This window comes from Amphiura filiformis, unplaced genomic scaffold (assembly GCF_039555335.1).
Source record: "Amphiura filiformis unplaced genomic scaffold, Afil_fr2py scaffold_54, whole genome shotgun sequence".
Classification (NCBI taxonomy): Eukaryota; Metazoa; Echinodermata; class Ophiuroidea; order Amphilepidida; family Amphiuridae; genus Amphiura; species Amphiura filiformis.
The window spans coordinates 644,150-661,925 of NW_027305518.1; the positions used below are offsets into that span (position 1 = coordinate 644,150).

General features: G+C 36.5%; 2 protein-coding genes across 2 annotated transcripts in view; one reads left to right on the forward strand and one right to left on the reverse strand.

Annotated features, from left to right (window-relative positions):
- Nucleotides 1-17,776, forward strand: part of LOC140144419 (inactive hydroxysteroid dehydrogenase-like protein 1) — a 66,479-nt gene that overhangs the window by 27,261 nt on the left and 21,442 nt on the right. The window lies entirely within an intron of this gene.
- Nucleotides 1,270-10,027, reverse strand: LOC140144427 (glutathione synthetase-like). Its single transcript, XM_072166238.1, has 10 exons — nucleotides 9,756-10,027; nucleotides 9,269-9,344; nucleotides 8,663-8,802; nucleotides 7,901-8,017; nucleotides 6,226-6,390; nucleotides 5,696-5,765; nucleotides 4,884-5,075; nucleotides 3,963-4,044; nucleotides 2,979-3,168; nucleotides 1,270-1,944 (listed from the first exon to the last, which is right to left on the reverse strand). The coding sequence occupies exons 1-10, from the start codon at nucleotides 10,025-10,027 to the stop codon at nucleotides 1,821-1,823; spliced, it is 1,428 nt and encodes a 475-aa protein (XP_072022339.1). The 3' UTR covers nucleotides 1,270-1,820.

Sequence of the window (17,776 nt, forward strand, 5' to 3'; positions counted from 1 at the left end):
ATTTGCACAAAGTCCTTGAAAGTCGTTGAAAATTGGAATTTTACCTAAAGTATAATTTTGACAAAATTTGGGGAGTAGAGAGGAGCTGTCACTTTCGTTAAAAAACTGCCGCATGTGTTGTGGTAAGTCCTTGAAAATCATGCTTTTGGACCTTGAAAGTCCTTGAAAAGTCCTTGAATTTTAAAGGCTTCAAAGTGCGGAAACCCTGTTCTCGGTGAGCTAAGAAAAGATCATGAAATGTGTAAATACAACATATTGAAGCTTAAATGGAAGAAGTTGGTTGTGCATGCTGTCGGCAAGGACCTGAATAGCCCCATTTCTTCATGTCTGATGGCACAGGGTGGTATAGAGAGAGGGTGGTATAGAGAGTTTATTTCTGCAACCATATAAGGTAAGGACTATCCATTGCAGATGCTCCAGCTACACGTATGTCTATTTCTGTGGACATATTTTGGGACTGTCCATTGCCGATGATACAGTAGGCTATGTCATAGTCGAAATTTTGTCCCTTTTTCTTTATTTTTCAATTCCTTTTGGCTAATCTTGGCAATACTACATGCATCAACCACTACCTCACGTAAATCATTATTTTCAATCTAGGTAATACTATACCACTCCCGGATACCACTGCTTCCCAAAATTACATACACACCATTATAGCGCTCCCATCCACTGCCTTTTCTAATGTTATGCTCACATAATATTATTAAAAATTTAATTTAAGAGGGCACTGTTAAGGGATCTGGAATGAGCGTTTTGAAGCGTTTCGACAGTATTTTTTGTGGGACATGAGAGCACATCAGACATATCAAATTGCATTCTGAATACTGAAGAATGTCTTTCTGATATCAAATAATTTTCATTTTTGAAATTCACGATATAATACAAATTTTATGACAAATTATTAAAATTTGATATTTTTCAAATTTTTGATATATAACAGTCCTCGAAGTAAATTTTATAAATCTAATGATATATTCTTAAAGTGTATGTAGCTGGGAGGAAAAGCCGACAATCAATTGAAAATTTTGACCTTTCATATTGAAGATATGGATTTTTTTCCCAAATTTTTTTTTGGTGTTTTGGGACGAAAAATTCATATCTTCAATACGAAAGGTCAAAATTTTCAATTGATCGTCGGCTTTTCATCTCACCTACATACACTTAAAGTATAAATCATCAGATTTATAAAGTTTACTTTAGTACTGTTAAATATCAAAAATATCAATTTTAATCATTTGCCATAAAATGTGTATTACATTGCGAATTTCAAAAAATCAAAATTATTTGATATCAGAAGGACATTCTTCGTATTCAGAATGCAATTCGATATGTCTGATGTGCTCTAATGTCCCACAATAAATACTGTCCAAACGCTCATACCCCTTCCCTTAATGACATCATTGATTTCTCCACATTTATATGAGGAAGGCTCCCATTTACTGTTACTGTTGAATTTGAGTATTGCTCTTTGTCACCAAACACTCCCATTTTGTAACCACTCCCCTCCAGCTCCAGCTGTGATTGCCCCCTCATTTTTTATGTCTGATGGTACAGGTCGGTATACAGAGTCTGTATTCTCCGTATCTATTTCTATGATCATACAAGGTAGGGACTGTCCATTGCCGATGCTCCAGCTCCGATTCAACCCTCATTCTTCATGACAGGGTGGTATACAGAGTCTGTATTCTCCCGATATATTTCTAGGGTCATACAAGGTAGGGATTGTCCATTGCCGATGCTCCAGCTCCCGATTCCACCCTCATTCTTCATGACAGGGCGGTATACAGAGTCTGTATTCTCCCAATGTATTTCTATGGTCATACAAGGTAGGGACTGTCCATTGCCGATGCTCCAGCTCCGATTCCACCCTCATTATTCATGACGTTCTTGGTTCGTAGCAGATGACCTGAGGCTTTGTTGATTGCTACTTGGTCCTCTTTGCTGTATGAAGAAAAAAACAAACAGAGAAAAACTTAGATGACCGATGACATACATTTTACAAGACCTTTGAACATTCTCAACTTTCTCTCCAAAGTAGTGAGGAAAGTTATCACTCAATGCTTTCGCAGAGTCAGAGGCAGGTAGGATTTTCTTATTTTTGTTCAGTGTCCGAAGTTTGCAGTTTGCAATCTGCTCTGCATATATGATTTCTTGAACTCTTCTAACATGGTATAGACAACTATGTTCTGTTCTACATAGCACTGATGATCAACATCTAAACCAGTTTTGCACCACTTTTTCTCAAGTTTTTGTCGGACCCTGCGCTCACTGTGTATCTCGGAGTTGTACCAAGGCTGACGAGCCCGATTACTACAGGTTCTTGTTGTAGAGGCGATGCTGGTCCAGAGTATGAGTGACGGCATTGGTGTAAGCTTCGGTTATCGTGTTGATATCAGTTGCTTCAGCTGAGAGTTGCGTTGCCATCAATGTTTATCGACAAAGCCAAGGGACTGGTATATTGATATGCTTGAGCGAACTGCATACAACCACTACACTGTCCAAAAGCCTTATTATGATGTGTTGGGAGTTTTAAAAGCATGAGCCCTGAACAAAATATGATGTGAGCACATACTGCCAGGCAATAACGTCAGAAGTCAACCCATCTATATATAGAGTACAAAAAATAAACATTTTTGGCAAACTCTGTGTGGCGTATGTTTGATAAGTAAGATAATTGGTTACCAAAATTTTTGGATGGACAGTTTCTGGATCCTGGCTAACACCCTGTCCCAATATAGATAATTTATATTGCACATGAAAACTGCAACCAAAAAAATGGTCGTTAGATTGCAACATTGATCAATATTTTTTTTACAAAATAAATTTTTTTCCTTCCTTCCATCCCAGTTTATTTCAGCAATCTAACATTATTTTGTTTGACCTTATCCACTGTTTAAAGAATTACCAAATGAGATTCCTGGGACCCATGATGATGATGATGAATATCTTCATTATTGGAAACTACAGTTTCTTACCATACTAGAACACCGTATATGCCTAACTCGCTGACCATATCCTGCATATCAACTGACTTTCCTCTACAAAGCTCATAGTTCTTGACCACCGTAGGCATGATGCGCTCCATCAAGATGTACCCTGACCGCTCCTGTTGACCAGCTAATTCCTCTAATTTGACCCGAATATCATCTCCATAAATATTGTTACCTAGAAATGAATAACATTTAAGAGATTAACAAATGTTTGTGTACAGTGGCATACCAAGAAAAGTTGAACAAGAGGACAAATCAAAGTTTGTAATTTTCATGCTGAAATTTTAATGCTGAAATGCCTGTTTGCAATTTTAAATGCTTAAATGGACAAAAATGAGGTTAGGTTTGAATACCTGGGTTCAATGAAGACAACAAAGGTGATAGCACATCTGAGATCAAAAGAAGATTAGCTATGGCAAGGACAACAACTCAGAGTATGTCAAATAATAATCAACCTCATCAAGGTACGGTTACTTCGTGCAACAGTCTTTTCAATTGCTATATACGGGTGCGAATCCTGGGCAATGACAAAGAATGACAGGAAGAAGATAGATGCATTTGAGATCAGGTTCGTAGGAACTGGTAATTACAAGACGTCTTGTAATTACCAGTTCCTACGAACCTGAGATGTGGTGCTATAGGAGGCTGTTGTGAGTATTTTGAAAAAGACAAGAAGACAAACATCTGGGTCCTGAATAAGACAAACTATCAGAAAGTCCATCATTGAGAGGAAATTGTGCTACTTTGGCCACATTGTAAGAAAGATGATGGAGATGAGAAGCAAATTCTTTAGGGAGCCGTGGAAGGTATTAGTGTTGGTTAATGTTAATTTTTTGTATGCCAAGTTAAGAACACATGCCAAGGTTGCCGAACCTTGTTGTATTTTATATCATTAAAGAAGTAAATAAAAGGTTCAATTGACTGGATTAAAATATTGTTCGTTGTTTTTCATTGGCTATTCCAACTTACCACCTCCTTCCCTCTGTGGTTTCATGACATAGTTTTGTGGGTTTGCAATACCCATGGCAGCTGCTTTATCCCCTTCCGCTGTCTACAAAGGTGAAAGAAAGAAGAAACAACCATCATTTGTGATGCAAGCTGATCCAACCATGCTGCAGTTATTGTGAAACATGCAAAACAGGACTGGTTATTAACGAAATGGCATTTTTGCTTGACAAAACCAAGTGAATTTGACTCACTACAATATTTTGTCTGTCACATCGGAGGACTTCATCAGCTATGACTGATATGATCATCTGATCCACTTTCCTGGGAAACTGGTTTCTGGTTTTTGCTTAGTCTTTTTTCCAGTCTTTAAAGCAGATCATATACATATTTTCGGAAATATGTGCCCTCCCCTCTGTTTAAGGTCTTGCGGGGATTGTGGGGGTGGGGGTCCCCAGACAGGAGATATACAAAATTACAAGAAATATTCATTGTGCTCCTTTCAAATCATTTAATAAAATAAAAAGCGCAGTGATTTATAGTGCACTACGCACAGGCACAACGCCTAGACATTAATCCACAAGCCTCAGCACACTTTACAGGTTGTCGCTGACCACTATGGCCCACATCATTCCATAAACCATTTTTCAACAACAATTCAGGGACTTTGCTGCTACAAGAGTGCACATCCTAGACAATCCACAAATAACCTTTGCAACCAGGATCAGCGCCCCGTGTTTCATACGGGTTACAACAAGACAATTAGCAGTAAGTTCCTTGTCCCGGTTCCTTGTCCAGGGAATTTCAAGCTAACTCAATTTTTCCACAAGATCGCATGAGGCACCGCCAGGTTCGAACTCACAACTCTCGCACCATAGTCGAATGCCTTATCGATTGAGCTAACTTGAGCACTATTAACCATATTACTAAACAACGACCACTTACTAAGTCTAATGAGTACTGGGCAGCAAAAGTTGACCTCATGTTGGAAATCATTTCCGGGTCACTGAGATACCTCTCCACTGCTCTTGGCTGTGATAATTCTTGCTGTATTTTCTTGGTATCTGCTAGATGCCAGCTTATTGAGGGACATACTGCTGCAAGCGATTGCTCAGCAATCAACTTGAACTTCCACTCCTGGTTGAATAGAAAATGCAATAGACCTTTTCAAATCAAGATCCGAAAAAATTGTAAAACCGCAGTATTTATTCAGTAAGCTAGGGGGTCAAATTGGTGCATGACGAATCAAGCGGAATCACATACCTTTTGAGTAAATATACAACATATTTAGCCAAAATCAACAAGAGTCATCACAGAGAAATATTTTCTAAAAGTATTGAACTACAACTTCCACTATTTGGCACTTCACAATGTGACAGTAAAAGAAAGAAAAATGCAAATGTTTGTCATCTGTGGCACATTTGATTTGGTCTTCATGTGGTCTTCGCAATATAAACATCAATCTCTTGCACAAGCCATACCCAACGCTTGACAGTGTCTTTTACATACCGGTAATAATCGCGTTTGCGTTAGCGTTGATGACCCGGAATTGTAAACAGGGTCATCCATAACAAACTTTGTAAAACTTCAATTTGAAAAGGTCTATAGGATTAGATAGTAGTAGCGTAGCCAGGATTTTTCCCCGGGAATAAAGCCCAATAACACAAATTAGCGCTGCTGTGAAGGTGGTCAATTTGCTATAGTCTAGGAGCATGATATATTGCAGGCAAAAAGTCACAGAAACAATGATAACATACCATTTCTGATGTGAAGTGCGAGGGGTCACCTCCCGTTCGGTAGTAGACAATTGCAACTTCCATTCCATCCCTAGAATCAACGGAATAACAAATTCATTGTAAGAAAATTGATACGCAACTGTTTTACCAGGCAAAAAACAGGTGATTTCATGGCAGTTACGGATGTTCCATAGTTTTATTAGGAATTTGCCAGCAAAGTTGGAATATTTTATATAAAATAAGTAACATATTAAGATGGTACAAGTCTAACCATCAGAAACAGCATAATGGTGAAAAAGCTGTACTTTGGCCATATTGTCAGGAAACATGGAGTTGTAGAAAAACAAATTGTGCAAAGGGCTACGGAAGGTCAACAAGGAAGGGGACGTACACCAACATCTTGGACTAATGATGTGAAGCTGGTTTCTAACCAAGGAATGCAAGGTGCAACGCAATGCCCTCCAAATAACCAACATGCAGTTATTAACCTCTAAATTCGAGCCCTTTATATGATATGACCAGAGATGATATAGCATAAGGATACAACTTACACAATAAGCTTTCTGTCGTCTGTCAGTTGTGCATTCTTCCCCAGGTATAGCAGATTTCTTGTGAGGACTTTAATTGCATGATTTAACTCCTTGATTTGATAAATAAAGTATGTGATGTCAAAGATATTCTTCTCTCCATCTTCTACAACAAACAATATTGAAGCACTGAAATAAAAGCATAATAGGCAATCAAAGTGTCAAAACATGGGAATGCCATATACATGTACAGATTATATTTGGCTTACTGTATATTCATAACCTCCGCGTATCATGCCATATGTGTGTCCCAATCAAATTGGTCGTTAGATGATATACACACACTGGCGCGGAGGTTATTGATATCCATCAATGACCTATGCGGTATAATGACTTTCGCGTAGTGCGCATCTGTTGCGCCGGAACTCTACACGCGCATGCAACTACCATTATATTTGCACATGGCATGCTTGCGCAGTGCTGTAATTGGTAAGTCCGTTTTAGCCTGTTCGATTTTTTGAAGGGCTAAATATAAGTTTTGATAAAATTGTTTATTTCAACAAATTTCGAGAATAAAATCTTGAGATTTGGTTGAGTGATGAGTTAAAAATAACGAAAGTTATGAATTAGGTTAATAACTTTGCATCGGTTATATAGCAGGGCATTGTGAAAAATCTAAACATTTTTTTTTTTTTTTTTTAATATCCTCGGAATATCCCTCGGTTCCAAAGGCAAAATGTTTAGATTTTTCACAATGCCCTCCAAATAACTAATGCGCAGTTATTAACCTATAAATAATACACTACAAAAAGTGAGTTATACAAATACAATTTAATACACTTTTGATACTAGTATACTGTAGTCAGCCAGAATATGACTACATTTTTGTTTTTGTAATTTATACAAGTCCAATTTGATACACTTTAAATTTTGATATTCCTCTAGCCACTCAAAATGAACTAAGTTCAATTTGATACACTTTACATACACTAAAAAATTTAATACATTTTTGAGACACTGTATGCAACCAGAATTTGACTAAGTTCAATTTGATACACTTTACCAAAAAAGATCTTCTCTGACTTAACATACACCAAAAAACTGGCAAAGTTCAATTTGACACACTTTTGATACATTTTTGATACATTTGGGTGGTATTTGATACAGTTTTGATACCCTATATTTTTAGTTGATACATTATCAATACAGCCTTCGTACATATCAAAACTGTATCAAATTGCCATTTGATTCAGTTTTAATACACTTTGATACACTTTTGATGCACTTTTTGCTGTATAGAATTTCAGCTAGGGTGAATACATGGTGTACAAGATTCTTATTTTAGGATCAGTTTAAAAAAATAGTATGATAGTATAATAGTAATATGCATGCAAGTGGTTTGTTCAGGCTACAATGGTGTCATCATAGGGGACTATTTAGTTAGGCTGTTTTAAATTCTTGATCCAGGAGATGCACTGTGCGATGTTCAATGTTTTTGATATGTTTATTTTGAGAAGGAAAAAAAAAAAGTTTTCTTTTAAATAAAAAAAGAATTCTGCATTTCTGCATGATTTTACAAATGCACACACGTTGAGACAAGCCTCTTTTTTTTTTTGCCTAAACACACATGAAAAATTGCCCCTTTTTTGGCATGGACGATTCACACATGTTTAAATTGAAGCGACTTGCCCAAACCTACTTTGGTTGTCCATAGAGCTCCCATGCCTTGACAAGCCCCTCACACATTCCATCTGTACAGGGATTGTCTGGAACCTGTTGACTATTATTAGGAATGCCATGTTCTTGCAATACTGCTCTGAAAATGTCGGATATAAATAAGTAAAATAATCAGGTGGGAGTGTTTTATGTTAGTATTATTAGTGTATTTAAGTGGTAGTATGTTACTAGCAACCACTTGCCATAGTATTAATCTCAACTTGTCTCAATTCAGCAGGTTTGTTCCAACTCACCTATGTAGTTGTGTTGTCCTCACACTCATTGCTGCTAAACCACTTGCCATGCTCTTAATCTCATCTCGTCTCAATTCAGGAGGTTTGTTCCAACTCACCTATGTAGCTGTGTTGTCCTCACACTCATTGCTGCTAAACTAATTGAATTGGTAATAATTTCAACTCGCCTCAATTCAGCAGGTTTGTTCCAACTCACCTATGTAGCTGTGTTATCTTCACACTCAATCCTACTAAACCATTTGCCATGGTATAATTTCAACTTGTCTCAATTCAGGAGGTTTGTTCCAACTCACTTATGTAGCAGTGTAACTCTCACTCATTCCTGCTAAACCACTTGCCATGCTATTAATCTCAACATGTCTCAATTCAGCAGGTTTGTTCCAACGTACTCACCTATGTAGTTGTGTTGTCCTCACACTCATTGCTGCTAAACCACTTGCCATGCTATTAATCTCATCTCGTCTCAATTCAGGAGGTTTGTTCTAACTCACCTATGTAGCTGTGTTGTCCTCACACTCATTGCTGCTAAACTAATTGAATTGGTATTAATTTCAACCTGCATCAATCCAGGAGGTTTGTTGGGCTGGAAATGCAGCAAATAGTCAGGTCGCACAACAGCTAGAGTCACAGGCTGTTTGATTTAGAATAAATTATTAAAAAAATGTAAAATATAAAATGAAGTAAAAATCCCCACTTTTTGCATTCCAAGCACCTACCACGAAATATGCCGCAAATATATTCCTTTTTTTACAGTTTTCTGTAGCAAGAAAACGGTTTTCTGCAGTAAGAAAACGGTTTTCTGCAGTAAGAAAATGGTTTTCTGCAGTAAGAAAATGTTTTTCTGCAGTAAGAAAACGGTTTTCTGCAGTAAGAAAACGGTTTTCTGCAGTAAGAAAACGGTTTTCTGCAGTAAGAAAACGGTTTTCTGCAGTAAGAAAACAACGGTTTTTCTGCAGTAAGAAAACGTTTTTTCTGCAGTAAGAAAACGGTTTGCTGCAGTAAGAAAACGGTTTGCTGCAGTAAGAAAACGGTTTGCTGCAGTAAGAAAACGATTTTCTGCAGTAAGAAAACGATTTTCTGCATAAATCTTGACAAACCTTGTGGCAGCCTTCCTCCTGAACCTGCTTGTAGATTTTGAACAGCCTGCCTGTGAATTCATCAGCTTCAATGGTACTGAAATAAAGCAATCACAAGTACATCTGATACACCTTGAGGAAAAAAAAAAAACAGGTTTATCTCTGGTCACCCACATTCATAAAATTGTGCAGTACATTTTTCCCTTGTTTTTGTTTTTGTTTGTTTTATTATTATTTTTTTGTTAAGAAATTATCTAGCAAAATCATTAAAAGCCCAAAACAATTGAAACATCATTCCGGAAACCAAAATGTATAAGTGCATTTCCAACCTCCGGTGAGAGCAGAGGTCCCAATTTGAAAATTACCCCCCCCCCCACCGCTGATATTTATTGCACAGCCCCTAAACAATAAAGAAGATACAGACGTGAAGGGTGTATCTACTCACCATCATTGGGTCCAACTTACTGTGTGTAGGGATCTATGCTCCACCTGTATCATACAAACTCACCTTTTCAGTGCCGATGTCAAGAATTCATCATCCTTAGTAACCCTCCACATCAATTCATTGAATCCCGCCTGCATGTACACCGCTTTCTGATAGAGAACTCTCGGAACAGGAGATGGAAATAAAGTATGTGGCATGTATGCAGCCTCATCTTGTCTATCTGTCACGGCATAAAGTAGTCCAGTGCTCATAGCTCTGATGTTGGAGAATGCAGCCAGATGATTAAGGTCCGCATCACTCAGTGGAAGTTTTATAGCATCGTTATGTAGAGACATTTTGCAATTTGTGTTGATCTTTCTTCTCTCACGTTATAATCAAGTTTTAATACCTGCGGGACAATGAAATTGGTATTAAATTGGGAATAGCTCATTATTCAAGGGTCAGAAAACTGTTAGGGTTTGGGGTATATCAGGTAAGGATTAAGGTTAGGGTTAGTGTTAGCATTTAAGGTTAGTGTTAGTAAAAGTAGGTAATGGTGAATCCAACGGATGAGGACACAAAACACATCAAGGATCAATAAATGATACAAGAGGATACCTTGAATATGAACAACTGGAAAGAAAAAGAGCAAGGTACATCAACTTGATGTGGGGAGCGGGAGGCAAAACCAGCAAATGTAGGCCAAAAATTACCAGTTCCAAGGCTCACAAAAGTGCTAAACCAGCAAAAACAACAAGGATCAATGGGAATACAAAAGTACACTAGAACAAGTGATGAAAATCACTGTGCACATAAACAGACAGAAGTGTCAGCAAAACAGTACAAAAGTACACTGGTGCAGACAAACAAAACTGAACAGGCAAAAAAAAAAAAAACAACCGACGCTTTGAGCAGATAAACTGCTCTTCTTCAGGGACAGACAACAAAATATAAAAGCAAACACAGAAAACTACATGCTGTAGTTTAAAACAAATTCAAGTCAAAACTGAATTCAAGTTCAAATAGAACTCAGTAGCAAACAAGACAAGCTCAGAGCAAAATAAGCATGTCTTCCCTCAATGAAAGATTGAAAGTTCTTCTGTCAATGAAAGAAAGTTCATAGTTAGTGTTAGGGATAAGGGATAAGATTAGGGTCAGGGTTATGTAACTACTATCTAGTAAATTACTTCTACCTTTGCAGCTTGTACTTCAATATTAAGTGGTACAGTGTGCATCGCAACGGTCATTGTAAATATTTTATTTGCTTTTTCCCATTACTCATCACCATCAAGGATTATAATACCTTCCATATCACATTGAAGCGATGGGAAAAGATTAGGGATGTATCATTTGATTCTCAGGGGGGCATGGTAGTTTGAGTCAGACAGAATTTTTTTTTAGCTGCCAAAGGCAGCTTAATATTTTTATTTTCCATTTTACAATTATACATTTATACAGAGTTGGGGCATTTTTTTACTCATCACTGGGGTGGGTGATTTTTTTTTGCATCTGTCCAGTGGGCGATGTTTTTTTCTTTAAAACTCTCCTATGCTTTTCTTCCCCCAGAGTCAAACTTTGTCAATATTGCTGTTTTTCTTGTTTTTTGCCAAATTTTTCTTTTCAAAAATACCTAGGGATGTCATTTTCTTAGGGAAGGGGGGGGGGTCATGAATATGTCGGTGACCGAGTCAATTTTTATGACCCCCTATTGTGGGCTAAAATTTTCATGACCCCCTATCTTGGGTCAAAAATATTTATGACCCCACCCCCCCCACTTCAAACATACACAGACTCAAGACAAATTATTCATTGCGGAAGAAAGGCGCCAAGCGCCCAAAACTTATACCAAAGATTGTGCGAACATTGACTGTTAAGTTCAAGAATGCGAATGCAGCGCACAAAAATTTTGAGCCACCATCCCTTAAATTAAATCCTGAGTTATACTTCTAATCATGTTAGGTATATTACATGTATATAGTACATTGCTTCTGGTATACAACTTAATTCTTCATTAATAATTGGTATACAACTTAATTCTTCATTAATAATTGCTATTACCAATAATCTTTCTGTTTACTGTTACTCCAACTGATATATATATCGATCTATGTTAATTGTATTTGATGATATTGATTGATGAATAAATATGAATGAATGAATGAATGAATAAAAAAATAATTCTATAACCCTCTTATTTTGGGTGTTAAAAATTATGCCCCCCCTATTTTTGGTTTTAAAAATTCTATGACCCTCCAATATATTCATGACCTCCCTTCCAAAGAAAATGACAGCCCCCTAATGACGATTTGTCCTAATCCTTCACTTTGAGGAAATTTGCTCACAATTTTAATTTGTTTGCACTTTCGCTGGGATCACTGAATATACCTTTTAAGGACATTGGATGTCTGACTATTGTCCCATGGGATGCTAGTCATAAACAATTATCCATGTCACAAGACAAGACATATAGGCCTACCGTATTTCGTCAAATAAACACCCCCGGGGGCGTTACATTTCCCCAAAGGGGCACATTTATTCAAGGTCAATTTTAGAATGATAATTCCTGTTGAAATCATTAAAACTCACGCTAAAATGACGAACTATGAACTAGAAACACTGACTTCTGGTTCACTTCCGAGTTTCCAATCCAGATTTTCGCCAATTATTGACGCTATTATCGACCATGTGGACAACTTGGTAAGCTTACTACACCAGAGATGCCAATCTTCCGATTTTAATTGGAATTCCGATTTTTTTTGTATTTTTCCACAAAAAAAATCTGATTTTCTAAATAAACTTTTGCTTCTATTGAACAGTCAGGAACACATTGAATTAGTATACATTGCTAGCTGTTCAGTAGAAGTAAAAGTAATTAAAATGTACAACTTTATCCAACTTTGTAAACATAAATTGGCATTTTTTTAAGTAGCAGTATTTCTATGGTTTCCAACATTAAATAACAAGTAATTTAGGGCATATAACTTGCTTTTTTGGCCAAAAATATTTTTTGAAAATTTAACAAAAAAATAGGGGGGGGGTCAAAAATTTGATGAATCATCGTTTTTATATTGCGCATTATATATATCCATTTCAGCCATGTTATCAGGCCAAAAAAAGTCTTTGGAGAATGTCTCTCATGTACAAAAGTATAGGAAACTGAACATTTAAAACAACTTTTTTGGGATGAAGGAAGCATTTTTTCAAAAAGTCTAAAACAGGTTTTTATGTTAAAAATGGCCTTTTGGGGTACTAATTCTGCTAAAAATTGCCTGGGCTTAGGTACCTAATTTGCATATTTTATGGTATAATTTTGAGAAAACAAGCCTTGAAGAATATTACATGTATAATAGATGGTCTTCAAGGCTTGTTATCTACAATCAACGAAAAAAGTCTTGAAACGCTTGCGCTTAAATAAGGGAAAACTGTCACCCCCTCTCCCCCGTGCAATGTTGAGAAATACCAAAGTCTTCAGCGGTTTCCCAATGTGTTCCAACATTGATTGATGGGGAGAGGGAAGGGTTAATCATTGTTGTAGATGTCATGCTTGTTCCCAGGCAAAATATACGTCATTTCCATGATCATATGAAATTCTGCACGAATTTCGACAGAGTGTACCAAGCGCCCAAGGACTTTTTTCAGAGATTGTCTCTGCCGAATGCAAAATATTTCATCTAAATTTCGTTTTTGGCTCATAACTCAAAAACGGAATGTCGTATGAGCTTCTCATTGCACACGATTTGAGAGTGGATTATATGCTTTGGAATCATAACAAAATTGTTGATAAAGAAATTGGTTTCTTTAGGAAGTGGTCACTGCAATCACCCCTATGCTAAAATACACACATTTTGCAATTATAGCTCTAAACTGCTCTAAAATGTCGTTTTTGTCCCATAACTCAAAAACAGAATGTTGTATGAGCTTCATATTTCACAGGATTCGAAGTAGACCATGTACTTAGGAATCATAATACAATTGCTGATAAAGAAATTGGTTGGTTCAGGGAGTGGGCACTGAAACACCCCATACCCCAACTTACACGCATTTAATGAAATTTTTATGCTATATCTCAAAACCGAGAAATCGTTTCAAACACATATTTCGTAATTACGGCTCTAAGCTGCATGATTTCGAGTTGCCTAATTTATTTTTAAAATTAATATTAAAGTTCACCTTCATAGCACTTGTCAGATAGGTGAATGAACGTTAGAAAAAGAAAATTGAGTTTTAATTTAATACTAAAACCGCATGTACGTTACGATTTGTAATGAAGTAAATAATAAACTACGACTATCTTCAGTAGATAGCATTAACTTGTTTTTGACATGATGTAACAACTATCTTCAGCAGATGTGTGCTTCACAAATGTGTGTATGTATAATGTGTGGGGTGTGTGCGTGCATGGTGTAGGGCGTGGGATGTATCCTGGGGTAGGGCGGAGGGGGTTTGTAGGACTATTATAAGATCACATTTAAATCGGAAAGTATTTCATTTGGGAGCTTTTGGGAAAGAAATAAAGAAATGATAAAATCAAATCAAATCAAACATAGAGAAAGAAAGGAAGAAAAAAAGACAGAAAAAATTAAGCCAAAATGTATACTTCAAGTATTTATAATAAACAAAAAATTTTCACCAGGTTCACCGTCGCAAATAATAAATGAGACAGAAAAAGTGATACCGCCTGGGAATCGAACCGAGACCCTCAGGTTTATAAGACCTCTGCCTTAACCACTTCGCCACGGGAGCTTCGTGATTAAGACGCTTGTAATTTGAACCTATAAGCGCCACTTCAACTTTTTTTCCACGCTCATGTTTTTATTTATTTAAAATGTCTTTCGTTCATTCTTTCATTGATTGAAACTAAGTATTTTATTTAAAATGACTTTCGTTCATTCTGTCATTGATTCATTATTGATCTTTCTTTCCTTCTTTCTTTTCTTTCTTTCTTTCTTTCTTTCTTTCTTTCTTTCTTTCTTTCTTTTTTCTTTCTTTTTTAATACGAAGAAAGAAAAAAGAAGTATAGAAATAATGAATTCATAATTTAGCAATGATTCACGCAATTAAAACACGAATAGTCAAATGGTGTAAAGTGTAAACCCATAATGGTAATCTGTAATGGTAAACTGCTGCATTGAACAACGTGCATACTGAGCAGTTTGCCCTGCATTGATATTAATATATACGTATAGATATCTATTTCAATTCAAAATGGTAAACTGCTAACAAATTTCATAAATGCGATCAATGTGTCATTACTTTTGTATTCAAACATTCTCAATTGGTATAGCCAATGTAAGCGAACATCACGCTTCATGAGATGCGGCCTAAAAACCATAAAAGGTCGATTTTGGACCATTTTGTCATTATGGTAAACTGATACACTTTGCCGTTTGCACTATACAGCTTTACACTTTCCCCGATACCTGACTACTATAAAAGACCAAAACTGGTTACTTCGATTGCGAAATGGCAGCGTGGCGCCTGCAACGGCTTAGTCCTTCGACTGGTAATCTTTTGACTATTGATTGATGCGAATGGTTCAATCCCGTGGTGGTCGATTTTTTCTTTAAGTGTATTCAATTGTTGTTCTCTTTTTTGTCTTCTTTTTTTTTTCTCACCGCAAAAGCGTATTTTATTATAAATAATATCCAGAAATGAGTTGTTTCAAATTGTCACATCATAATCTTTCTGATTCGCTCGGATAAGCCTATACTCAGCAAACACAGGTTTTACAGAAAACATTTACATGTTGGGTTATATTATAAAGGGTACAGAACGTTTTAATAAAATTCAAAAACATTTTGGAAAACATGCTGCAAAACATTGTAATATTTTTTAAAAACTATATTTGTAGTGTTTTTGAATTATGAGACAAAAACGAGATTTTAGTCATAATTACGAAATGTGTGTAATTTAGCATAGGAGGTGTTTTCAGTGACCATTCCCTAAATAATCCAACATCTTTGTCAACAATTTTATTATGATTCAAAGGGATATTATATATTCCCAAATCGTGTGCAATATGAAGCTCATACAACATTTTGTTTTTAAGTTATGGGACAAAAATGACATTTTAGAGCAGTTTAGAGCCATAATTACAAAACGTGTGTTGTTTAGCATAGGGGATGGTTTCAGTGACCACTCCCTAAATAAACCAATTTCTTTATCAACAATTTTGTTATGATTCCAAAGCAGTTAATCCACTCTCAAATCGTGTGCAATATGAAGCTCATACGACATTCCGTTTTTGAGTTATGAGCCAAAAACGAAATTTAGATGAAATATTTTGCATTCGGTAGAGACAATCAACGAAAAAAGTCTTGAAACGCTTATGCGCTTAAATAACGGAAAACTGTCACCCCCTCTCCCCCGTGCAATGTTGAGAAATACCAAAGTCTTCAGCGGTTTCCCAATGTGTTCCAACATTGATTGATGGGGAGAGGGGAAGGGTTAATCATTGTTGTAGATGTCATGCTTGTTCCCAGGCAAAATATACGTCATTTCCATGATCATATGAAATTCTGCACGAATTTCGACAGAGTGTACCAAGCGTTCCAAGGACTTTTTTCGTAGATTGTAGGCTTGTTTTCTCAAAATAACCTTATTTTGTAATCCATTTGAATGTAATTTTACCCTCAGAAATGGTGTCTCCTGCAGTGTAAAATGTGTAGAAACCCTCTGGCTTCGGGGGGCTTCGAAACATAGCCCAATCCTAATCATTCAGTTGGTCCTAACTGGAGATAAAAGAAAAATTTCACTATTTTACTGATTTCTTGAAAATAGAGCCAAAACATGTTTTTTTGGCATGTTTTCTGACAATTGAGTCATAAAAATCACAGACAAGTCTAAGCATTCAAATCTTGAGTATATGCCAAAATTTTGCTCTAATTTTCACTTTTTTGTGTTACTTTAATTAAATGGTTGGTTATAAAAATGAAACATATCTTTTCCCAAAAATTAGAATGAATAAACTGAAATTAGTCTTAGTACAAGATTTTGGGCTTGATTGTCACAGCATACAAAAAACACATGTTTTTGGCCCATATTTCCAAAAATTGGCTGAATATTAAAATTGACTTTTATTGCTAGTTAGGACTAACTGAAGGATTAGGATTTAGTTATGTTTCATTTTGCAAAAGAGGATAATATTTTTTTTTATTCAAAAACATTAGTTCTGTATTTTCTGGAATAGGAAGTAGGCCCTGTACAAACAACATGAAGATAATTCGTGCTTAATGAACTGTGACAATGAATCCATTGATGTATTCAGCATCAGCATTAGCTGGTATTGCTCGTCGTGCATCGACTACTTTGTTTACCAATAGAATTGACAATCGTCTGTGGTGCAGACTCAATGAACTCAATATTTGTGCTACCAAAACTAGAAGAGGTTGTCGTGCAGGAACTAAGAAACAACGCAAGATCCGTGTTATTAATTCCTTGCCAAGACTCAGTAGGCCTGCTCAGTATAATAACAATCACGGTATAAACTTTTCTAACTTGAAATATGTTCCTGTTGTGAAAGACTTTAATGCACACCATCAACGTGTGAATGCTACCCCCACGGTAAACAAGTACAAATTTCCAGCTGTTTACATATGTAACGCTCAGTCGCTAACAACAAATTCGATGAATTCAGATCCATAACTCTTGATCACGGATTTGAAATTGCCGCTTTGTCCGAGACTTGGTTTTCCCCCGAGAAACCACTTGATTACTATGAAATTGAGGGCTACAATCTTTTCTCTCGAGCGCGTCCAAATCGCAGAGGGGGCGGAGTCGCTATGTACATCAATGAAAATTTAAATGCCACGGTCATGTCAATTGACAATCCAGACAGTTTAGAAGTACTTTGGATTGAAGTCAAACCAACAAGACTTCCACGCGAAGTATCTACATTGATATACTGTTGTGCATATTTCCCGGATAAAAAGCAAGCTTCCCAAATGCTTGATCATCTTCAGGCAGGACTAGATCAAACACGCATTAAACACCCTGATGCAGGTTTCTGCATTTTAGGAGATCTTAACCGCTTAGACATAAGTGCGTTTTGCAAGAACAATGATCTGAAACAAATTGTGGAGGTACCCACCAGAGGTCGTATACCC